At 36.2% G+C, this 26,993-nt stretch overlaps 1 protein-coding gene across 10 annotated transcripts in view; it reads right to left on the reverse strand.

Moving 5' to 3' along the window:
* The window catches only part of PARD3B (par-3 family cell polarity regulator beta), a 1,156,296-nt gene that overhangs the window by 440,689 nt on the left and 688,614 nt on the right, over nucleotides 1-26,993 (reverse strand). For all 10 annotated transcript variants that reach the window (XM_037009251.2, XM_037009249.2, XM_073218305.1 and 7 more), the window contains one exon: nucleotides 4,270-4,358. In XM_037009251.2, coding sequence (XP_036865146.2) covers nucleotides 4,270-4,358 — 89 coding nt within the window. The remainder of the gene's footprint in view (nucleotides 1-4,269; nucleotides 4,359-26,993) is intronic.

Raw genomic sequence — 26,993 nt, forward strand, 5'->3', positions numbered from 1 at the left:
TATTATCCCAGAAAAAAAAACATAAAATATTTTCAGTTTTGTTGACTGTAGCATGCTGGCACTTACACAGAATTCTATTTATATAGACATGCATTACAAGTTTTACATAGGCTATATCTTGCCATGTTCTTTATAAAATGTTATCAATTATTTTCAAAATGGAAAAAAAGCATTTGAAAATGGAAGCCTCATGGACCTGTTTATATATTTTTATTTATTTTAAAAGAGGGTAAACAGAAACCCCTCAGTGTTATATATAACTGATGGTGTTCTACAGAAAACTCAATATATATACATCTTCATGGAAGATAAACAAACAAAAAAGGCTACATACAAGTATCTGATACATATCTCATAGAGTAAGCTTTTACTAAGGTGTAAAAATATGCCATTGATGCTGTTTGTTTAGGCAACCAATCTGTAGAAGAGAGTTCTGGGACCAATAAGCAGAATATGTGCACATTTATGTATCTTTTACAGGTGAACTGAGAATGGAAAATGTACAGAATGAAGTGGAAAGGATATTCTAGCAGTGGAAAGAGAAATGGATTGGCAGCTACTTGTGAAAAAAACAAAAAATGAATTGTGGTGTGAAGGACGAGTACTTCGGTTAAACAAAAGGGAAGTGGGAAGATTTCACTAAGGTTAAAATAGTTAACTTCATAGAACTGTCTAAGATGTACTAAAACAAAAGGAAATAGTCACAAAACATTAGGTCCAATTGCATCAAGCAAGTTAAGTGTTCTAAGATCCAACTGACAAAATTGATTCACATAATCACTGGGACCAGCTGCTACTACCTATCTATCAGTTTAGGACAAAACAATGGGAGAAGGTACAGAATCAGAGGTTAAAAATGAGCCTGTCATGAATGGCTAATCTGCAAGAACTAGATGAAAAGTGTTTCATTTGGTTCCATCCCAGAGGCTATTGCAATTCTTGAGAGAGAGGATGCACAGGAGCTTCAGGTGGCTGTAGGTCTAATTTTTTCACACTAGCCAATGGATAGCATTTTGAACATGAAGGTTATTCAACTCAGTGATAGGCAGCTCCTTTAGCTAAGGGAGAGAGAACTGAGGGCAGGAATGGGGAGGTACTTTGTGCCAGAAGGAAATCATGTTTAACTTACAAAGTTGGAGAGACAGAATATCCTAGTGGTGGTTTTGAGTCACATTTCTGAGTAAATTACATAAACTAAGACCAAAAATATAAATTTCTTCATTTGGACAATGAGGAAATAATAGAATTGTTGGTTTTAAAGAAAAAAAATATACAATGTAACACATATACACCATAAAAACAGTATACGGCATATACAATGGGCTCAATAACTATTAGCTATTCATGATTATTAGAACTTTCTGAGGGAACAATTTAGCTTGTAGATTAAAAGAGAATAATCTATCACAAACTTTTCAATTTTTTTTCTCAACTGATTTCTTCAACAGAACCTAAAAAAAATCCTTCAATACTGTAGGATTGAGGAACAATTTCCTTTGTGATTGGACTGCTGACAAAGAGAAGAGAATGGGTCATAATAGATGGACAGAAAGGATTAAGGTATTAGCTGGTATTCTTTAGGGACTGATATTTAGATGTGTCATATAAATAGTATGAGAGCTGGACTCCAGAGAGAAACCTCCAGGAAGAGTTTGCTGATGATGGCAAAGTCTACTTAATGGTGAAATGTCTTGTTGATGCAAAAGTACTAAGCGAAAATCTAACAAAGAATGTGTTGTTAAACATGGTGGGAGTCACTTAATGCACCTGAATTCAATATAGAGTAGTTCCAGTGGGGAAGTTCTGCAAGGAAAAAACAAAGGCCAGTGCTTGAAGAGTTCATAATCTAGGGATCAGTTTAAAATAATATTAATAATATTAATAATACATTCATTTAGCATTGTGCTAAGTGCAACTGTCTATAATATATCTAATTTAATCTTCAGAATAATCTATGTGATCATAATACTTATTTTCCATAGATAGGGGGAAAGAAAAATCATTCTTAGAGATTAAGTAATTAGTCCAAAGTTATACAGGAAGTGTTCAAACTTCGGACTTAACTAAATCAAAGGTTTTGAAACTAAGGAATGGTTTGATAATGCTGTAGTTCAGAAAATTTTATCCAGCAGTGATATGTGGGATTCATTAGAATGAGGAAAGATTGATACTCAAGAGAAGAATTAGTAGGCCATTGCCATAGTCTAACTGAAATGTAACAAAGGCTTGAGCAGTGACTATGGGAAATAAAAATATAGGAACTGGTTCAAGACATTTTGAGATGGGTTCTATAAATAATTTACTTAGCTTCTATGCCACCTTCAAGGAAGTAAGCCCAAAGTCCTGTGCTTGGGCCAAGCTCTGCGGGATATCAGACCTCCCCTGCCACAGAAGAGTACTATGTGGCCTAGCTGTTAGTGCTTCCAAATGTCTTTCCAATTGTTTCTTCATCATCCCCAAACAGCTAGAACCAATGCCCTCTCCTAGAATTGAAGCTCCAATGCCTTGTTAGCTGTGCATTCCATGCTGTTAAAATCTTTCTCATCCTCCCTGTACCCAAGAGTCTACACATGCTTGGAGTTTGTACTCTCTCTACTTTCTGAACTGGACCTCAAACTGATTTTAGCTGATTTCTTCTACAACTAGTGCTCACCACATGAAGTTTTCTAGCCGTAGTTAGGTAGCACGAAATAAAACACCAAGGAATCTGGGAAGGTGCGCATGACAGGTAACACTGGAGTCAAAGGATTTGGAGACAAGAGTGGTGGATGTAGACTGGGCCTCTAATAATTATTTAATTGTTCTGAATCATAATTCCTTAACCTACTAAACATGATAGTAAAAAACACATGCAAAAGACTTTTGATAATCAAATCATACATATAAATACATGTATTTCAATTGAAGAACATTATTTTTTTTAATTCCTATACTCAAATTTCTCTTAATTCCTTGTACTTGGTGAAAGTTTAGCTGATTTGAGCATGCAGCTACAAACATAAATTAAACAACTGTTTATTCTATAACAGTTATCCAGATAACAGTTAGCCAAGATGCTAGCAAACTTTTCAAAAAAGCTAACATTAAAGAAAAATGAAAGTAAAGGCAAACAGATGAGTATTATATTCATTACGCCTACCTCTAAAAATCTTTTCAACCTTTTAACAAGACAGTGCCCTGGAAATTTTCCATACCAAATTTTTAATATTGTGTAGCTCATTATTCAAAGTTGCAATCCCAATAAAGAGTAACTATGTCATATGGCTCTAAATTATAAGCTTGAGGAAAATGCACAGAGTAAAGCAGTTTAAAGCAGTATGATAAAGGCTGATCATATATTTTTTTAAAAGTTAATTCTATGTGAAATGATTGGCACCAATTAGTAAATGGACTGAATGAAAGGACTTTGTTCACTGACTGAATGAATGAATGAACGTCATTCTAGTGCTGAAGCCAACAATCTATTAAATATGGAACTACTTTCCATACGCAAAACCAGAAGCAACTTAGAAAAAATGACAACAATGATGATGGTGGTGGTGATGAGGACAGTGATATAATAACGAGATGATTCGTTATCACGGGGCTTTACTCTAACCCAGGCACTCTTCCAAGTACTGTGCACCTATTAACTCATTTAATCCTCATATTCACCCTCTGAAGAAAAGTTTTACTATTACTTCTCTTTACAAACTGGAAACTAAGGCAAAGAGATGAGCAACTTGCCTAAGCTTAGAACGAGTAAGCAGCAGAGCTGCGATATGAACCAAGGCACTAGCCAGGGTGGAAAAGGAAACTAGTGCCGAGCCAAGGAAGTACCGGTGCACATGTGAGCAAAAACCCGAAAAATCCTGGTTGGGAGGTGGGATTCATTTTATACATGAAGGATAAAATATTTCAAGATTTTTAAAACACAATGCAAAACAATATTCAAAGAGCTAACTAACATCAAAGTAAAACAACCACAATGAGATCTGAAATGTTCTCTTTAAACTGTTGTTCAAGGAGAAGAGAAAAGCAGTTAGGAAATTGAGGTTGCAGAAGGGTTGGGAGGATTGAGGCTCATTTGTACATGTTTGTCAGGAAGTGCTCATACCATATAAAGAAAACGAAAGAAAAGAGTAATAATTTGAGAATTGGGATAGACTTCACTCAAATATTCTACTTATCTTGATCTTTCCTACAAAATAAAAAGCAACTATGAACTATTAATGGAACAAATATTAAGTTGAAGTAAATAAAATACTCTTATTCACATAAAGAGAATACCTTAATATATCCTTAGCTTTTGACGATGTCAGTAGATCTGTCTGTACACCATTCATAACTTCTCCATCTTCTATGTTTTGTGTGGAATCCTGTAGTGAAACAAACTCATAAGCATTTGGATATTATTGCATTGGAATAAAGAACTGAAAACTTGAATAAAGTGTCTCAACATGATAGACTAAATGGTGTTACTCCAGATATATATATGGTATGCTTTAATTTCTCTGAAGACTGGAAATAGGCATTAATCTTCTCAGTGCTTTCGATGCTCTTTTCTCTGTTGTTCGGTTTCTGAAATACTTGAATGTGTCATTTACACAAGGCGATATGTTAAGAGCTGTGGAATACATCATTTAGCTTCCTGCTACTCAACTATAGGGTTTTGGGACTGAGTGTTTTAAATCAGCATGGAAAAGAGGTACCAAAGGGAAGGTGCTTCTGACAGGTGATGATGTATCAGCTTTAATGTACTGTACTTCCTTGCACCCCCCAGTGACACTAAAAATATAAAGAAAATAAAATCCTTGGTAAAAAAAAAAAAAAGTTGCCTAGCAAGGTGACCTCTGTCAAAAGTGTAACAGGAATGTTGTAGGGAAAGAAATCTGGAGTCCTTATTTTGTCATAAGACTTTGATTTTTAGGACAGAGACATGAAAATTAACCGTTTCATTTCTACAATGGTAAACCCTCCCCCGCTACAGAGGGAAGAGGTCCGAGGAGTCCTGTCTTCCACGACGGGGAGAGGAGGGTCCTCAGGGGAGAGGAGGGTCCGCAGGGGAGAGGAGGGTCCACAGGGGAAAGGAGGGATTCCAGAAAGCAAGCCTGACTAGGGCTCACGTACGTGAGGCGCCAGATCTCCGTTAGGCTGTGGGGCTGTTTTTTAAGAGGAATTCTGCGGATACACCACTCTTTGGGAGCAGTCACAAATAAGTAGTGTTAGTTATAGACTCAGGTTTCACTGAAACAACAAACCATGTGGAAAAATACCAGTGATCAAAACCACACCTGTAAACAGAGCATGCATGGCTCTGAAGGTACCATCTCAACCACAAAGAAATGAGTTAACAGGTTGCACATAACCAAGTTAGTCTATGATCCTGACAAAAACAAGACACATTGCCACAAATCAAGCAGTTTGCCATTGTGAATCGATCTTAAGGAGTGTCGGGTTCTAAGAACAGCAATATTTCACATAGGGCTTGCTGGTTTTTGTGAAGGACTGGATTTTGTTTTTTTCTCCTCTCCACAGGGATAAAGCAAAGAAAATCCATAAAGTTAGAGAACACTTTTTAGTTTACAGCACCAAATCTTAAAAGATGGAATATCTTTGGAAGCTTTTGAATATTCATATTATGATGAAGGACTTAATATATGCTCACAGGGAAAGGGCACAAGGGTTGGGAAGGTCACAAAAATTCTTAGGTAGACAGCTAAACAAAATATTTGAACTTGTGACTATCACACATGTGGCAAGATTTGATGACTGTGTTTATGTCAAAACCACTAAATTTCTTATCTTTTTATCTTTCCACAGAAGAGGGAGCCCTGTGTAGGGGAGGGGCTGTCCATCCCTCTATACATTAAGTGTGCCACACACTGAGTTCATTTAATGAATGTTAATGGATAAATGAGGCAAACGGCATTGTATTAATTTCTTTACACTCTGTAATAAATCATCCCAAAATTAAGTGGATAAAAAAATAAACATTATCTCCTATAGTTTCTGTGAGCCAAGAGATTTAAAGGTAACTTGGCTGGGGGGACTACCTCATGACATTGCAGTCAAGATGACTCAGGGCTGTAGCTACAATGGGGCTTTCAGACCCACTTTTTCTTTTTTTTAGTAAAAGCTTTATTAAGATATAAATCACATTACATTAAATAAACCTTTTAAAAAGTGAAATTCAATCTCTTTCAGCTTATTGACAGAATTTTGCAACCATCACCACTAATTTTAGAATAATTTAAAACCCCCAAAAGAAACCCCATGCCCATTAGCCACCACTCCCCATTCTCCCTGATGGTCAGAGGCCCTGGCAATCATTAATCTACTTTCTGTCTCTAAGAATTTACCTGTTCTGAAAATTTTATATAAACAAAATCATAAAATATGTGGCTTCTATCACTTAGCATGATATTCTCAAGGCTCATCTATATGGTAGCATCTATCAGTATTTCATTCCATTTTATGGCCAGATAATATTCCATCATATGGATATATCATTATTTTGTTTACCCATTCATCAAACACCCATCATGAGATTCTGGGTTGAGTCCACCACTGCTGATTATAAATAATGCTGCTATGAACATTTGAAATAATGTTCAATTGTGATATAATGTTGCTAATAATGGGAAGGTTTTATGGGGGCATGTTTTCAATTATTCTCTTGGGTATATACTCAGGAATGGAATTTTTGGGTCATATGGTAACTCTGCATTTTAACATTTTAAGGAACTGCTATACTATTTCCAAAGTGCTGTACAATTTTACATTCCCATCAGCAATATATGAGGGTGCCAATTTCTCTGAATCCTCTCATTATTGTACTCGCTATTTTTCTTAAAAAAATTAACAATCATAGCTGGTGTGAAGTGGTTTTGTTTTGAATATCCCTAATAATTAATGATTTGCATTTCCCTAATGACTGAGGCTGAGCATCTTTTCATTTGATTATTGGACATGTATGTATCTTTGGAGAAATGCTTGTCTTCTCATTATTGTGTTGTAACAATTCTTCAAATATTCTGTATACAAATGCCTTAGATAAATGATTTGCAAATATTTTCTCCCATCCTATGGGCTATGTTTTCAGTCTGTGATGGATGTACTCTTTGAAGCACAAAAGTTTTTGCTTTTAATGAAGTTATCTGTGTTTTTGTTGTTGCTTGTGTTTTTTGGTGTTGTATCTAGGAAACATTGCCTACTATAAGGTCACCAAGATTTACCCCTATATTTTGTTCTAAGAGTTTTATAGTGTTAGCTGTTCTATCTAGGTCTATTACCATTTTGAGGTACTTTTTTGCATATGGTGTATTCATTCTTTGTATGTGGATATCTAGTTAGGTATCCACATACATTATTTCCCCATTAAGTAGTCTTACACCTTTACAAAAAATGAATTGACCAAAAATAGAAGGATTTATTTCTGGACTCTTAACTGTACTCTATTGATCTGTGTTTTTATCATGAAGCCAGTACTACATGATCTTGATTATTGTAGCTTTCTACTAAGTTTTGAAATCAAGGAGTGAGAGTTCTTCAAATTTGTTCTTTTTTAAGTTTGTTTTACTTATTCTGGGTCCTTTGCATTTGCATATGAATTTTAGAATCAGAGCATTAATTTCTGCAAAAGAAAAGCTAGCTGGGTTTAGATAAGGATTGTACTGAATCTGTAAATCAATTTAGACAGTATTTATTACTGTCTTAATATAAAGCCTTCTAATCCATGAACAGTTAACAATGGCAGTTAATTAAAATAAATATTCTTTTTGGATTTGTGTTTCTGCATGGATATACAACCTCAAGATATCAAAGAAAAAAACTGGGATATTTATTTTAAAGTTTTCATTATTTTTGCCTCTTTGCTCCGTACTCCAAGTGGAATTTTCTCATTTATCCCTTGCAAGGTAAGGCAGTAGCAAGCTTCCTCATTCAAATTAACATTCTGTCAGGTTAAAAGGACTTGTTTTCTAGTTCTAGTTAGATGGTAAGTAAAGGTTCTATTTATGTCAACATTGTACTTAATGCTCCAAGTTATATAGTAACGTCAATTAGAATTTGAAAGCAATATTGGACCAGTTGCAATGTGATAATCTACTTAAGGACAATTCTGAACTGAGTACAGTTTTACAGCAGTCATGGCAATAAGTACAGACAAAAAAGAACACACACATTCACAGATGCATTATTTCTAAGAAGAAAGCTACTATTTTAAAGGTAATTATGAAACTGCTTTGCGACAGGTATCAAAAAAGGCAGTAACTACAGTTTATCATCTCAACTAATGGGCAGTGCTTGTCACTTGCCAAAATCATTGCTGTATGGTGCAGTAACAATTCTTTGATATTCTCTATAGATGGGGCAGGCAGACAGTTGCTTAGGGCATCCTACAAGGACAGAAAACCGATTCCAAACTGACTTCAGCAGCACTGTGGCAACACAGTGCTTCAAGACTTATAGACAAGGGCAGCTTATTTCTTCACAGGGCACATAAAATCACTTTTTTCAAAAATCACAAAATAATTGACAAGCAATAATTTAACAGCATTCCAGCTTTTATATTCTGGTGATATGAATGGTGAAAGGAAGAGTCACGAAATCACACATATCTAAAAATGGAAACAGTATTTTTTCTCAGAGCTTATTTAAATAACTTTGAGAAAAATATGTAAAATCATGACTTTTAAGCTTGGAAATAAAAGGGCAAAAATAATCTGATTATGAAGAACAAGAAGTATAAAAAACTGAACAGCCACTTTATTTCTTCAACTTTAGATATGAGATACATTAATTTTGTAATTTCAAATCCTCAAACTTGCCTCTGGAGGGCACACAGTTTGGGAAGTTCTACATTTAATTTTATTAATAAAATCATTATAATTTTATTTCTAATGTTAACTAAAAATGAGAGGGATGTGGTCAGCTGCACAGTCTATTTATTTATAGAATATAAAGGTATAAAGCTATTTCTAAGTGTATTTTCTCTCTTTTTGCCCACATTACAATCCTTTGCTCTCTAATAGAGTTCAGCAGGAGGTCATGCCTTACCAAGCAGGCAGAGACCTTTGAGAAGCTTGTTCTTTACCTCTTTCATCAGAGCAGAGAACATATCATATGTGGCTCTCACAACAGACAAGTTTAATTACTACAATTTTTAAAAAGCAAGTATTTTTAGCAACACTTTCAGGATCACAGGAGCATTTCTGACAGCCAGAATGAGTTGGATTTAAACATCACTGCACTATTTTTAGCTTTAAAATCAACACTTACATAAATATTCCCAAACCAATTAGCAGCAGCTGGAAAGTAAAGGTGTTTACATTTAGTTAGCACCAGTGCGAGCAACTGCGAGCCCTCGCAGGCTGCACGGGAGGGACCACGCGCAGGCGGCCCCCGCACGCCACGGCGACCACGGAGCTGGCACCAGGCTATCGTTTCATATTTCTCAGTTGGTGTAAGTTCCTGATTTCATCCAGAAAAGTGTATTCATTATGTAGCCTCATTAAGATACTCATCTCCAAATAAACTTAACAGTCTTGATAAAACTTTTTGGACGAAAATTGCTACCCTAATTTTCACTGGTTTTCCGTAGTTGACCATAGCTATAAAACAATTTAAAACAGTTGAACAGTACAGTTTTTCATCTCTCAGATAAGAACTAAAATAGCTATCCCATTATCAACAGACATCTGCCTTTGTCTTATAGCTGAAAATACACGGCTTTGATTTCTTTTCCCTTCAATACATTTTAGCCACATTTGAAGCCACTTGCCCACGAAATTTTAGCTGCAATTGAGTTATGTTTCAAAAGTTCAGGTGAATATTATAACAAGACTTGCATTTTGGAAAGCCAACTGCAAGTTTCTTTTGAAATGGGTTTTAGAATGAGAGTAACAGAAAAATTATATAGAGAAGATTCGAATGTTGGGTTATGTGCCTGGTATTCATACATAAACATAATGTAAATTTTTAAATTCAAATTCTGGGTATTATTTCAGGATATGCGTTTTTACTTTTTAGAACAGGAGTATCTGTGCTGAAGTAAAAAATAGTTATATTTGATAAGCACACATATGAAATGGATATACATTTAAGGTGGTTAAGCATTATTACTCAAGCTTGACCTAATGTTTTTCATGCCCTGGGAGATAACTCACCATGGGAAGTTTTTCAACTGGTTTCATAGATATTACCCCAAATGTTTCAGTACTAGCAATTCAATATGTCCACAATTAATTTTAAAATACCATATAAAAATATGAAAATAGGCTATTTTAAAATAAATTATATATAGAAAGTATATTATGTAAATAGTAAATAAATATATTCTATATAATACATATCAGATTGCTTATCCATATATGTAGAAATTGGCAAGACTATTAGAGATTTGAAAAGTGCTAAGTTATAAATCTCTGAAGAAAAAGGGCTTTATTTATTTTACTTTTAACAGAGGTCCTCAAACTTTAGTATAGATCAGAATTTCCTGGCACCAGAATTTTCTGGTTCACTGGGGCCCACCAGAGCTTCTGATGCAGTAAGCTTAGGGTCAGGCCTGTGAATATGCATTTCTAACAAGTTCCCCGCGATGCTAAGCAAGGAACCACACTTTGGAAAACGCTGCCACACAGTAACTGGTGCACACCTCCAGACATCCTCAACAGTGTTAACAAAGCCCTAGGAAGAATGATGCTGAGGAACTCATCTAGGCCACTCATTTTATACCTTAGGAAACTGATAGCGACAGAGCGAGGTGACCACCCTGTGTTGCTTACAGTGGTGATGATTACAATGCCAGGATGCAGGAATCTCACTTCCATGCAGTTCTCTTTCTGTGTACCATGGTAAATCATCGCTAACTTAAGGAATACTGACCCCATTATTTATTTTATGGGTCCTTTTTTTTTCCTTGACATTAACAAAAAGTATAAAATGTCTTGGATATACTTTACCTTCCTTTCAAAGATCTCAAAACATTTCACGTATAACTAGATGCATATTCATGACAACCCTAAATAATTTCTTGGCATTCTTATTTCTATTTTATCCATGGACATATTCATGGACAAAAAGATTCATGTCTTGTCCAAGGTGAAAATGAAGTTCAAAGAAAGAACAAAGATTACTTAGGACCTGTGTCTCCTAAGATTGAGGTTTACATGCAAGTATGCGAAGTGTTATTTATCTTGCAATGTTTCTTAGCTACTGATTTTTGGCAGATAGGGTAAGGAAACAATGTCAGATCACGAAACATTAAAAGAAATGGTTTACATGAAAAAAATTGTAGTGTTTCGTTATTCCAGACATTGAACCCTAATAATTGGACTTTTTAAATTAGAAGGTATTTTTTTGAAATACAAATAATTAGACCATAAATAATCTAGCCCCAAACCTGGGCTTGTGCGGTGTGTGCACACTGCTAAGATACAGGGTAAGTTGAATGCATATGGAGTAAAACTGGACTAGGTTTAACTAATTCTGGACCTTGTAAAATGCACTGCCCATCAGCAGTCTTCCAGCTGACTGCCTCACAGGGATCACGCCGTTGTGGGGGGTACGCTGCGCAGGCCACATTCCACTGACTCTCAGCACACTTGGACTCTCTGCACACACCTTCTCTTGGTTTGTACTTAAGAGATGCTGCATGTTTTAATAGGTTTAATAAAACCAAATTTTAAAGGGAGAAACCAAGGTTTGGTGGAAATTTTATCTCTAGCCTAAGATAAAGGAGACACAGGTTCCAATGAAAATTCTCTCATCACTTTGCCTGAGGACCAGACACTGGTACCTCCTCGCCCTCTCTTTCATTATCTGTAGAATGGGGACAAGATTTCTGTTTCCATTCCAGCTATAAAATGTTCCAGGACTTAGTGATGGGACACCAAACAGTAAGACAAGGTAAGCCGTCACTGCAGAAACACTTATTTTTCAAGAGATCAATTAAGGGATGATTATTCATTTGAACAAATATTTTCTTGGAAAGCTTCCCTTGAGAAGCAAACTCTCATAGCAATATATAATTTTATTCTTTCTTAACATACTGAATTTAAATAACTTTTTTAGGAATAAATCTCTAGCCTGAGGGAAAGTGTACTTGAAATAAAACTGTCCCTTATACCTCATTAGCTTTCTTTTTATTTTCTATGATCTTTTTTTGAGATATTTCCTTTCCTTATTGCTAATAATTAGCACAGTTGGAATTCAATGTGAAGGTTTCCCTATAATTTGATTTAGATTTTAGAACACAAATGTTTTTTAATAAGTTTTTCAAAATATATACCCTTTCCATATTTTACCTGCTGGGGGCTTTTTGTGTGTGTTTGGTAGACATGTGTAAGTGGTCTTCATTAAACCTGACACCAGACAGTCAAAACACAGCTGGGAGTTTAAGGAAAGGTGAGGGAGGCGGGCAAATTCTGTTTTGTTTGAGAGTCCTGAGTGGACCAGACACAATGACTAATCTCATCTAGGTATCAAGAATGAATATCATAACTGATGTCAAGATCAGCAGCATCTGCTCAGCTGATCTTTCAACCTAAGACCCACACCAGTGGGTAAGTTGTTTCCCAAAGCAAACACTTTCAATGAAAGGCTGCTTTAAAATCCTTAGAAGTTCAAAGTTCAACAAGGCAATTCTGCAGCCCTGATTTTAATGTCCACTATTTCTTACTCATACTCAGATAAAATTTGCTAAAAAAAAAGTGGAAAACACATTTTTTTTTCAAATGCAAGACTGACACAAACATTGATAGTGACTACTTCAATTTATAACTGGATTGTTTCCCCCACCCTGTAACAGTTAATTTTCCCTAGCTCTCTATGTTATTAAATACTTCAAAACCACTTGAGCCCAATGATGAGGTGCACCAAGATCATGCTGTTTGTTAATAAAAGGGATTAGATATTGAACAACACAGTCGCCTTTCCCATAAGGGTCTGCTTCTGATCATGCTCCTACCATAAAACATATGATCAAAGGTATTGTAAACATCTGCTTCTCTTCCATTTAATCTCTCCATTTAAACTACCCCATCTTCTCAAATAAGAAGAGAGGTCTGTCAAAATGGACAGTTTGATGGCACTAGGGCCTCATGTGTAACTTACAAACCATCACCTAAAGCTGGTAAATATAAAAAGACATGAGGAAGTCAGGATACTGCAGCGATTAGAAAAATTTCTAACTTAACCATTTTCATTTCACTGACTGAAATATATTTCAATCAAGTTTGACTTTCGTAAATATACCACATGCATTTAAGTGAAGCTGTATAAATTCCAGGTTTGGTTAGGAGAGTGTAAAGATAAAAGGACACATTATTAAAAGGAATACTTTTTATTTGTAAGGGCATTTCCCTCATGCTGGCAGAGGCACATCCCTGCTGGTCTTTACTGTGAAAACTTTCACTATGAAAATGGGCTGAGAAATATTTGAATCCACAGACCATATACATGAGGACTTATTTTAGGGAGGGAAAAAAAGGCACAGGGATTACATGTATGCTTAGCTTAGTAGTAGCTTTCAAAAACTTATCAAAATACAGGAGGCCAAAAGTATATGAAAAAAGCCTTTATAATTATCAGATGGAGAACCCAGTTTAAAACTCATCTTTGTTCAAGAATAAGGCATGGTCAAGGACTTTTAAAAAGCTTTTCCTATTGCCTGCAGTCTGTAGGCATTCCACTCCCTTCTCCTCCAGCCGCAAATTGCCCTCACCCTGCCATGTGTGTGCACTTGTTTCTCTCCTGTGACCTCCATTTACCTTCCCACACAGTCATTTTGCCATTCACTTTATCATTCTTGCATTTCACTTCATGACACCTTTATTAGAAGCCTCTGGTTTCAAAACCCATTTCACTCACTTACTTTATAAGACCTACTGAAAATAGACAATTTGGGGAAGGAGTTTTTCAGACAACCGAAGATACACTTGAAGCGATCCTTACCAGGACCTAGGTAACAATGAAGAACAGCAGGAGAGGCAAAAGTACTGCATGGTGTAAAGAAGAGGGGTGACCAAGAGCCAGCTGCACTGTCTCAGGTTTTAACAGCATGTGTACCAGCTTTAAGTAAGGTGCAGAGGTCTGAACTGCAGAGAACAGCTGTAGTCAGTGGTAGCAGTCTCCAAGGTTTGTTTTCGTATGTGTTTTTTAGGTATAGAAATACAACAGAGAGTTGCAAGCGATTCGGCAGAAGTATAGCCTACAGCCAGGCCACAGCACCTTTTGATCCTGTGAGGAAGCCCCCGTGCATTTCTATTCAAATACAAATGTTTTCTACTTAACTGTTTACAGTGGTTGAGAGGTGGTGGGAAGCACAGCTCTACTGAGATCTCAGTGGCTGAGCTATCAATAGCTAAGAGACAAGCTCCATGAGGGCAGTGGTTTCTGGGTCACTCATATGTATATCCCAAAAGCCTGGAATGATGTTTGGCATGGAGTAGATGCTCAACAAATGTCTAGGCACAGCAGATGTCTAGAACACCACTGGCTTGCCTGGCAAACATCCATCCATTCCTTAACAGAATGGGCATTTTCTCCTCGGACCACTTCTTTGCCTCACAAAAGCTCTAGAATGACATTCACCTGCAGGTAGGCAAGGATTCCCTTGCAGGTCTGTCTCTCTTGATTGATTTTGACATACTTGAGGCAGGGAATGTGTCTTTTCTATCTTTGTATACCTATCACAGAGCACAGGCCTCAAAATGATAACTATTCTGCTTCAGAGGTATTTACAAGATAAAGAAACCCTTTCCCTGAAAGGCTCTTGGGTAACGTTTCACAGAAAAAATGTATTCCAACAGTTATGAGCCCTCTGCAATGTGCAGAATCTTAGGCTACACTCTATAGGGGGAATTTAAAGATGAATGTAACGCTATCTCTGCATTCAAAGCTGCAAGCTAGCTGGAACCATTGCCAGGGGCATCTCTGGCAAGAGCATTTAAAGTAGAATTGAAAGCTAATCTTTATTTATGGATTGGAATAATTGAAGTAAAAGAATGCACCGATTTGTGCCTGGCTGGTTATGTTTCCTTATATATGCTTTTATATTTTATTTATTATACTGTAATTTAAAATGACTTTCATTATTCATAAAATATATCGAAACCAATATTAAAACCATCTAAGTTCCACGGTTGCTGGAAGCTTGAGTGAGTCAGGCTCTTGTCAGCTGGGAAAGGAACCCTGCCTGCTGAAACCTCCACATCCTGAACCTCCAGACTACTGGGCATGGCGGGGACCTTCCCCAGGGGCAGGACTCTGAGCAAGCCCCCACCATTGCAGCAAAACCATTTTGGAACTTGTGTTCAGTGTTCCACTCTTATTCCAGTTATCTCATTTAAACACAGATCAAGGTGAAAAAACCTCTGTGGTCAATTGTCTTCTCCCATTGTTTCCCCTCTTTGGACACCTCCTTACCCTTCAGTGGTTCACAGTACATGGTAACTTCACCTCCACTGTTTTTGAGAATGCCCCAAAACTCCAAGAATGTCTTCAAGTACTCTCTCCACAACCTTGATTTAAATGAATGCTGATTTTCTCCAGTGAAAACAGTTCTTCAGCAGCTCTCTAAGTAGGAGGTGCTCCTGCTACCAAGCCACATCCTAGAGCTGTTTCCAGACTGAGATTCCCTGGTTCCTCCTTTGGTACCGGCAGTGTCCTGCTTCACCACCCCCGCCGCCGTCGTCCCCTCTCTGTCCCCGTCTTGGTCCTCCAGCATGCCCTCCTGTCCCATCATTTTAATCTATGTATCTGTCTTTTCCCCTCTTCTGCCTGGTCTCTCGCTCTCATCCTGGTCGGCTTCCACTTCCACAGCAAACTACACCTTGACTACACTCAGTACCTTCTTGCTCTTCTTTCAGAAACTAACCGAAAGCAAAATCACACAGAGGAAACCATGGGGGGGCTCTAAGCTAGGTCCTCACTGCTCACCAAGGCGATATTCTTGGGGATCAAAACATATTGAATGAAATACTAGCTCAAGGTTAGCAAACCCATGATCCAAACAGGATTCATACAATTCACAAACACTTATTAAGGGTCCCCTTTGTGCCAGATACTTGATAAGCCCTGGGTATAAAAACATTTATACTCTTTACTTTAATGAGCTCATTCCAGAGAGAGGGGAGAACAAAGAGGCTGGAGAGAAATAAGGGAGTGACTGGCCTCTCCACTATTCCATAATTCAACTCAACTGAGCATCAGCAGATCCCAGCATGACCCTTTTCCAGGCTTAATAGCAGGTACAAGCAAATAGGCAAACAGAAATGAACCATTCTCCATGTAAAGATTTTTTCTTTATTACAATCTCATCTGCAAAACTAATGATAGTAATGGTTCCTCTCCTAATACAGATATTCATAAACACATACACACAGAATTCTACATAAAGCCTTAGGGCTTTGCAAACTCCCCAATCTCAACTACGATCTCAAGATTAAGAACAGATACCTGGATGCTAATCCAAGCCCTTATCTTTGACAGACTCACAAGATACTTGTAGTACAGAAATGATAATGTTTCCACAAAGAGTGATTGCCACATGGGACAATATCTGAACTGGCCTGGTGGGAGCTGCTACAGATAAAAAGCCTGGGTGGGTGAGGGAGGGTATTCCTCTGACGACGCTGCTCCTCTAGTTTCTAAGAACCTCCAGGGTGAGGACAGGCGCAGTATGAACATCCCTTCAAAATTATCAGCAAATGCGATCTTTTCTGAAGCCTCTTTGGCAAGAGAAATCACTCCTGCATGTGAACTTCCCAGTGTCAGTGACTCACATTGCACTGCAGCAAAATTACAAATCATTACATGCTCTGGACCTCTGGCTTACATGCAGTATATATGAAATTTCAAATGTTAAATCTTTGTACTAAAGGTCTGATGTTCCTGACTACCAGCTTATTTGTTGGCTATTCTGGAATTGACAGATTCTGGCCTCGCGTGCTTAAATCTCTTCCTCTGACTCCCACCCTGAGCAATTTACCAGAAGCATGTGGCAAAGACTAGTTAGGTTTCTTAATTCACATTTTGAGAACAACTTTTATTTTAGACAGTGATGATTTCATCCAAATGGCATCTCTAAATTAATCTTTAAGTCCCATCAAGATCCACCAAATGGCCATAGTTAGTGGGGGCAATTCTGTAGGACAAGAAATTTAAGTAATGAAAGCCACTAGAGGATGGAATTGGCAGATGTAAATTCTGATTTCTCTTACGTAAGAGCTACAAACCAGCTTCACAAAGAACTTCCCCAAATCACTGGGCCAATCCTTTCCACATAGCAAGCACATCATTGCCATTTTTCTCACATCTTTGCCTTCACTAGGCTTCCAGAATATAGTACCTACACTCAAGTAAATGTTGTCTGATAATTGTCGTCTGTAATCCTCATGAAGACTGACATGGCTTCCAGCTTAAAAAGCTGGAAGAAAGCACGTCATGGCAATCTACCCTAGGTCTTCTGCTTGAGTATTTATCAGCTGAGCCTATAGTGGAACTCATGTTTATTAAATTAATGAATCAGTGAACAAACCAATCGACCCAGCCTGTTGTCTTACTGTGAACCAGACTGTACCCCTACATTCCCTCCCAAAGAAATGTAAGCCAAGGCACTCCTTCATAATTGCAGAAGGAAACCAAAGAGAGACTATTTTTCCAGTCACTCAGCAAAATGTTGATTTATTAATACTTATAAATATTTGAATGTTCCTTGAACTACATTTTTAATAAGTGATGACTATAATAGAGAGTAATGGTTAAAAAAAGCAGCAGTTATTTTCATATCTATAATGGATCACTTATTCAATGCTCTATGACACAACAAAACGGAGTCCCAAATGAAAAATAAGAAATCTTTCTAATCAAAACTTCTCTTGGCCTGAACAAAATAGTTTTTCTTTTTATTCAATTTCTGTTAAGCTTTCAGCCACAACACTGTCACCCAGTCCTCAGCCATGTCTAATCAGTGATGTAATGTCACACTTTTAATAAACTCCCAGGGTTGTATAGAAAAGTACACACTTCCTGACAGATAAGTTTTCTCTAGTTAGATTGCTTCATTCACATTTTGAGAACAATTTTTATTTTAGACAGTGATGATTTCATCCAAATGGTATCTCTGGATTAATCTTTAAATCCCATCAAGATCCACCAAATGGCCATAGTTACTGGGGTATATATATTTTTTTAACTGAGTGGTAAACCCCTTTCTTCTTATTACAAAGGAAATATTTCTGGGTAAGGGCACTCAAGTGATATGCCTCAACAAAATACAGCAAATGATCTCTTCACTTGTGCAACAATCACAGCAGATTAAAACTACTGTATTTAACAGCTCTTCTGAAGGAAATGTCAACAGGAAACAAAAATAACCGGTCTATATATTCAAACATATAGGTTACTTTTCTGTGGGTGACCTTATTCAAGGAACGATCAAATTGCAAATGTGACAATAAAGAAAAGCCTGGTTTTTACTCATTCTTTAAGACTGAGGTACATGCATAGGGAGAGGGCAATGGGTAGATAGGACATCCACTGCATGCAAAAAAATGTGAACAAATAAAGAACTCAGTCTTAATCTCTGTTGTAGTAAATGCAGAATCCATGAGATTCCAGGCTCAGGTTTGTCATCTCATCAGAGTGAGAAATGCCTAACAATTGACTGGTTGGGATCCAGCAGCAGGCTGAAGTGCTATGGACCTGAAAGGAGCCAGGGTATACAGCTGGGGCTCACCGCGCTCTCCCTGATCAGGTGGTTAGGTGTGCCCATCATGACAACACATGGTTCTATGGCTGTGCACAAAAATTTGGAGCTTGTAGAGAAGAGGCGTCGTAAGTTTTACAACATTCTGTATACTTTGCACTCTGAAGCCAGCAGTTATTCATATAAGTCCACAATACTGGCACTGAAGGGTACCAGAAAATGCCACTTTGGCAAAAGGATTATTTTGAGCGGAAGACCATTGAGAACCAGCAAGCACAGGGGAAGCTCTTTACCTTACCCTAACTATGCAGTTTAAGTTTCCCTTTTGATAAAGGAAATTTCCATTTGTAAAGATGTCTTCCTACCAAGGAGGGAACTACTCCAGGAGACAACTCTCACCTGCAGCACAAGACAGCTCTTCCCTTCCTTTCTTATAACTTGCTTCCCAAGCTTAGAATTCTAAACCCCCTTTCCCTTCATTCATATATATATACCTCACTCATCTGGCCATCTCTTTAAACTACATTTTTCTTTGTAAACTCGTGTGTGTGTGTGTGTGTGTGTGTGTTGACACAGTTTTTCCTTTTATTAATATGTCTTTTTTATTAGGCTGATTCTTGGTCCTCGAAGGGTAGAGGAAAAAAGATCTTTCCTCCCTTCGAACACTCAGAAGTTGAAACCAGGCAGCAGAAAAATATAAAAAAGAATTGGAAGAATGAAAGTCAGGAATCATTTTTATTAATGTGATGTGAATCTGTCCCACTCCATTGTCAGACTTTTGGCCTAAAATAAGAGTGAAACTTGAGGGTCAGTTTTTAATTAGCACAGTTCTCTTCCTCTGAATTTTTGAGGTTAAGGTCCAAATAGCTTGAAAGAGCAAAATTGGTGGATTTTTTCCCATTACTTCCCAAAACAATTCAGTCGTTCTCCAAATCTACCTTATCACATTCCATCTATTATTTTACAAAGAAATTCTAATTTACTTATTTTATTCCTGTCTACATGAATAATTCAATCCTCCATATGGTTAAGCCTCTGGACTTGTCCTATCTTAATTGATTTCCTCATTTAAGCTCAAACTCTGTCAAAATTTAAACTTCCCCTGTAAAGGAATTTAGTCTGTACGATTGTCAAATGCATCACTGAGTATGTTTCTATCATTACCGCTGGTCCCAGAGGGGTGCTAATGATGACTTCTCAGTGTTTGGGTCTGTTACTCGGAACTATGGCCATTTGGTGGGTCTGTTACTGATGAGTGCCCACAAGTTACAGCCTCATAGCAAAAACTTGGTAGGCATTTGGTTTGCAGCTGCAAACTCTTTAAAGCCTGATGCCATTTACTTGACTGTTTCTTAGAATCACATTCATCTGGACATCTCTGCACAAAACAGTTCTCAATCTATAATTGCTCTGGACTAGAATAGTTGCTTAACCTGATTGTCCCCTATAATTGTACTGTCACATTTGAAGCCATGCTTTAGGAACTTCTTAGGTATGGATTCTAATCAACATACAATATCCACGTGGAATGATACCAGACCCATTCTGCCCGCTCCTACCCTGAATAGCTATTCTGATCAATATCACTTTGAAGCTGGTAGAGTCCTTTTGCTTTGTTTTGTTTTGTTTTTGATGATATTATCATTGGTGGTAATATTTTACCATCTGAAACATGTAATATTAACACTGATAACATAGTGAAATTCATTTCAGGTTGGTGTCTTTTCAAACCGCCACTTTTCACAGACTTCCACTTTTTCTTTACCTATTTTTGGATAAAACACTGTCATTTTAACAAATTCTTAACTATATCTCTTTTATTACTCAATCTCATTACAAAAAGATGAGTTATAAAGTATAAATAACCTATTAAAATATAACCATTTTTGTCCATAATACTGAAGATATCAAGAAAAAAAGGAGAAATTTCCTTTTCTGTCCATAATACTGAAGAAAGCAAGAAAAAAAGGAGACCAAATGGCATGGTTGATGGCTTTTTAAAAAAGCTACCTATAGGGTCACCAGGATTATATAAAAAAAAATAGTAGCATGATTCCACTTCAGCCCAAGGACCACTATAATTTGATTAGCATGAAAAGAAGAATTGAAGCAGCTGATTTATGAAAAGTACATGATATGATGGACAAAATGATGACAGTTTTAATGGAGGAATGGATGTGTGTGTGTGTGTGTGTGTATGTGTGCACGCTAAGTTGAAATTTAAAAGAAACCAAAAAGTTTAAAACTCTTTTTAGACCCTTTTAATTTGTTTTTATTATTAATACTCTCTTCATCAAAGAAGAGTTAAAAAAACACACACACACAAGAAAAAATAAAAAAGCTTAACTCATTAATATGAACTCTTAAGTATACTTCCAAGACTCTAAGCATTGAAATCCAGAAGAGGGCTGCTAACAATGCCCATATCTAAAATCTAAATTTCAATTATCTGCTGAATTTACAACTTCATGCTTTACAATGTGCCAGAAGGGATGCCGCAGTGGTCTAAACATCTGGTTTTGAATTGCTATCCTGAATCAAATAATTTAATTCACCCCTAGTCCTTATAGGGGCTGGAAACACAGACAAGTCACACCAAAACTTGTGGCCTTATTGATCCAAGGCCTTTTACACTGGTGGTGGAACAATGGGCTGGTCCTAAACTGTCCCTTTTGTTTTATAATTGCAGCAGACCCTATTTTGAGTGAAGACTAGTACTTCAGGAGTGACCTAGAAGATCTCTAATGTAGTGAAATATGTAATTTAGCAAGGGATGAATTACTTTAAAAACATGAGAAAACTATTAAATAACCAAAATATGATCTGGTAACTAAAATTTTCAAAATTGAAAGAAAACTGATACAGTGGTAATTCAAACCATGCAGGATTAAGTGCAATTGGATGTCTTGGTCTCTGAGGAAATACATACAGAGGCTTCTGCAGTTACTCCCACATAAACCACGTGTTTATTGTCTCTCATATTCGATGTCATTTTCCTGGAAAATAAAGAGGCCACAGGAGAGTCCACTTAGAATGCTCTTGTCATGTAAATAAGCCTGCACTATATGGCTTTCCAAAGAGCTGCTCTGTAATATTTACTGTCACCTGGAGGGAAAAAAACACAAAACAGTAGGTTTTGTTGAAGTCTTCACTGCAGTAGCAAATTAATTGAGGTTAGAAATGTCATAATTAATTAGATCAGCTCTTCTTCACTTGAAGGGCCAGAATCCATACCGAGTGATAGTCATCTGCACTTACTAACAAAGTGATATGGCTAATAAAGCAATATGTTCTGTGTTAACAACAGGATAAACACAAGTTGTACAAGGTATTAAATTTGACCTTTCTTTGTTTCTCAACACTCCAGGTTCTTTTTGGCAGTAGACAACTTTGACCATATTTTAAAGCTTATTTTAGAATGTATTGTCTTACATAATATACAAGAATGTCTGATAAAAATTTGTATTAATTCAACAAAGTTGTTTAGAAGTATGAGAAAATAATGAAAAAAATGTTACATTTCATTCCTAGTATGAATATAAAAAATGAAACTTTTACATATAATTCAAATGTAAAATGTAAATATATACTAAATATCAAAATATTATTAAATATTATGCTGCATATCAAAATATTATTACAGTGCCCATATCTAAAATCTAAATTTCAATTATCTGCTGAATTTACAACTTCATGCTTTACAATGTGCCAGAAGGGATGCCGCAGTGGTCTAAGCGTCTGGTTTTGGATTGTTATCCTGAATCACACAATTTAATTCATCCTTAGTCCTTTTAGGGGCTGGAAACACAGACAAGTCACACCAAAACTTGTGGCCTATTGATCCAAGGGTCAATAATTTGATAGAAAATGCCTAAGATAAATATATGTAATCCTTAACTTGAAAGTTAAGACAGAAAGTTCAAAGGTGGGAGAAATAATGATTGTCTAAAATATATAAATATCTAGGGGAAGAAATGAATGATAAATGTAGACACACTTGTTACTTAAAGCAAAAAAAAGCATACAATAATTTACAATATGCTCTGTAATGGCAACAATTTCTTACATATAAAAATGACCTTATTTAATTTGTGGCTAAAATACTTTGTTTGAATAAGAATATATTCATTTTTTTAAAAGTTCTAAAGAGTTTCCATTTTTTAAAATGAAAGAATAATTAGAGACAGATACTAGATTTAAAAACAGTAAATCTATAACCTTTTATAAGAGGCATATCTAAAACATGACAACACTGAAAGGTTTAAAATAAAAAGGCAGAAAGATGTATTAGTAGACACTTAGTAAAAATACAACTATAAAATAGACAGCTATAAAATAAGAATCCTAAAATCACAATAACCAAGTGCAGTGTACCGTTTAGGTCCTCTTGCAAATTGACTCCTTTTTTTTGAGATGTATCACTTGTTTCAATAAGGACAGGGTATCAGTGGATATTTAAAGAAGTTTTGTTAATTTTGTTTGGTGTGGTGATGGAATGGTGGTTAGGTTTAAGAGTTCCTATCTGTTAGAGATGCAAACTGAAATATTTACATATGAAATGGAATGGTGCCTGGACGTTGCTTTGCAGTGCACAGTAGAATTGGAAAGAGGTAGTACAGATTAAAGAAGATGACAATGTACTGCTGATTATGGAAACTAGTTGACAGCTACATAGAGGTTTATTACAGCAATCTTTCTGTGTGTATGTTTAAATTTTTCACTAATAATGACATTAAAAATACTTGTACAGAGTAAAAATAAAAAGGAGGTAAAAATTAAAGAATAAACATAAAGAAAGAAAAAGACATAAGTACAAAACATGAGTAAAATAAAATACAGAATAAAGTCAAGGCTGAAAGTATCAAAGTCAAAAATAGGTTTCTCAAAAAAAGAAAACACAGAAAAGCCAATGGTAAGACTGAGCAAGGCAAAGAAATAAGAAGAGGCACAAATAAATAATATTAAGAACAAAAGAGAGGTTACAGCAATGAACCTGTTGACATTTTTAAAAGTAGAGTTTGTCCTTTACCTATCTTGGTATTGATTTTCACAAGTGAAATCAGTGAATAATTTGCCCTTTTCATACAATTCTTACTTAGTTTGGGTATTAAGGATATACAAACATCAGAATAAGTTGTACAGTACTTCCTCTTTTATTTTTTTATTCTTTGGAATCATTTAAGCTATTGAGGTTATCTTCCCCTTGAGAATCTTGGAGAACAGCCTGGGAATTTCTCCCCATCTCCCTTTATTTTAATGGTATATTTTACCTTTTGCTTCAATTTCTTTTATAATTATATGTCTAATTTGAGTTTTTAGTTATTTTTTGTAAGAGCTTGAGTAATACATTACCCATTAAAGCAAAGATTTCAAATTATTGGTCTGAAGTTGTTCATTATAATCACTTCTAAAATATGTTAACTGAGCTTCTACTTTAAAAAGCTAAAGAAGAGCAAAGTAGGTAGAAGAGTGTAAATAAGTAAGGAAACCAGTAAAACAGAAAATGGATACATAATTGAGAAAAATCAATTATATCAAATGTTGATCCTTGGAAAAGATAAATAAAATTAACAAACTCTAGCCAGAATGATCAAGAAAATAGGTGAGAAGACATAAATTACCAATGTTTGGAATGAAAGAGGGAACATCACTCTAGATCCCATAGGCAGTAAAGGAAAAAATAAAGGAACAATATTATTTATGACAATATATCTATTTCAATGAAACTGATAAATTCCTTGAATGATGCAAATGATCAAGACTGACTTAGTATGAATGACTGAACCTAAAGGGCTCTGTATCATGTAAAGAAATAGAATCTATAATTATAAACCTTCCCACAAAGACACCTCCAGGCCCAGATGACTATATTTCAAATATCTGAGAAAGAATGGTAATAACAACATTAATAATAAGAAGTTAATAATAGTAAGTGTTTTGTAAAACACTTTTTTTTAGAGGCAGAGAGGCAGGAAACACTTCCTAACTCATTTTATAAGACTAGCACTATTCTGAAACTATGATTACATAGACATTACCCAATGAAAGAAAAAGAGAGACCAATAACCCTCATGAACAGAGATGCAAAAATATTTTAATATTTAATGTTAATATTTTTTTAATGCTTTAGAAAATATCAGCAAATTAAATCTAGCAAAATATACAAAGGATAATGTATCTTGATCAAAGGAGCTTATCCCAACAATGTAAGCTTGATTTAATATTAAAAAATCCATCAGTGTAATTCACCATTTAACAGAATAAAGGAGAAGAGATTTATCTCTCAGATATGAACAACTCTCAGAACATTAGGAACAGAAGGGAACTTCTTCAACCCGACAAAGGAAATCGATGGAAAACTTAGATGCAACATCATATTTAATGGCAAAAGACAGAATGCTTTTTACCCAAGACTGGGAAGATGGCAAGGACATCTGTTCTCATCGTTTCTTTTTAACACTGTAGCCAGTGGAGTCCAGCAAGAAAAGGGAATAAAAACACACAAATTGAAAAAGATGTAAAATTACCATTTTTCTTATTTTGAAAAAATAAATGATGCTGGGTCAAATGTACATAAACATGAAAAAATGAATTGGACCTCCAATTTTTCTGTTTACAAGGCAGAAAAAAATAAATTCCCCACTGATTATAGATTTAAAAATGAATGAAAGAAATAATAAGACTTCTCAAAAATAACAAAGAAGAGTATGTTCATGATTGTGGGATAGGGAAAGATATATTCAACAGGACACAAAAGCAGTATCTATAAATGAAAAGACTGATAAATTGCACTGCCTTAAAAGTAACTGTCCATCAAAAGACACCACAGAGTGAGTCTGCTGCTGTTTTGTTCCTTCAGTTTTTGCTTTGTTCTTATACTCCACAGACTAACAGGTACCAAAGGGAAAGGGACTGGGGAGGATGGGTGGGAAGGGAGGGGATAAAGGGGAAAAAGGTGCATTACGATTGGCACACATAATGAAGTGGGGGAGCATGGGGAAGGCAGTAGAGCACAGAGAAGACAAGTAGTGATTCTACAGCATCTTACTATGCTGATGGACAATGACTGTAATGGGGTATGTGGGGGGGACTCGGTGATGGGGTGAGACTAGTAACCACAATGTTGCTCATGTAAGTGAACATTAATGATACTAAAATAAAAAAAAAGACACCACAGAGTGAAGAAAGCAAGCCATAATAGGCACCTGCAACCTATGTTTTTGGTAAAGGGTTCTTACATGTAGAGAATATATTTAAAAAAAAAACCTACAAATTTGTGAGAGAGAGGGGGGAGACAGAGAAATCCAGTAGAAATATAGGCAACAGATCTAGAAAAGCATTTCATAGAAAAGGCTAAAGAGAGAACCATAGATGCATGGAAAGGTGCTTGACCTCATTAATCAAAAAAGAAATAAAAGTTAAACCCTAATTTGATATGACTATACATCCATCAGAATGGCTAAAATGAAACAAACAATATCAACTATTGCTAAGGCTATGGAACTTCTACACTTACAGCACAGGTACCCCTGTAATTTAGAACAGCCAGGTGAAGGACTGGTAATAAGCACACCGATTTTAACTCCTAAGTGTATACACTCAACGAAACGTGAGGTCCGGGCACCAAGACAAGTTCCAGACTGCGCAAGGCAGCACCGTGAACGACAGTCTCCAAATCAAAATTATCCAAATACCCATCAACAGTAAAAACGAATAAGATAAAGGGTTTTTAGATAAAAGTAATAATGGACTAAAGAAATAGAATGCTGAATCAAGGAAAATTTAAAAAAGAAAGTGGAATCTTTTTCTTTTTTTTTCCCCAAACAAAATGAATATTGCCTATGGTGGGCAAATAAACAATAGGCGTGTAGGTTTATAGAGAGTCCCTGACTTACTCTGGTGACTGAAAGATTTTTTGACTTTATGATGGTGCAAAACTGATGCATAGCAATACACAGTCAGTAGACACCATACTTCAAATCTTCAATTGTCATTTTTCCATGGGCTAGCGGTATGCAATACGATCCTGATTCCGGGCAGTGGCCGTGGGCTGCAGCTCCCAGTCAACAGGGGATCACGAGGGTGATGAACCCATGCTTACAGCCTTTCTGTCCCCATATAACATTCTGGTTTCCACTTTCAGTACAATCTTTAATAAGTTATATGAGATATCCAGCACTTCATTATAAAATAGGCCTTGTGTTGGATGCTTTTGCCCAACTGTAGGCTAATGTTAGTGTTCTGAGCATATTTAGAGGAGGCGAGGCTAAGCTATGATGTTCAGTAGGTCAGGCATATTAAA

Source organism: Manis javanica, chromosome 12 (assembly GCF_040802235.1).
Source record: "Manis javanica isolate MJ-LG chromosome 12, MJ_LKY, whole genome shotgun sequence".
NCBI classification, from domain to species: domain Eukaryota; kingdom Metazoa; phylum Chordata; class Mammalia; order Pholidota; family Manidae; genus Manis; species Manis javanica.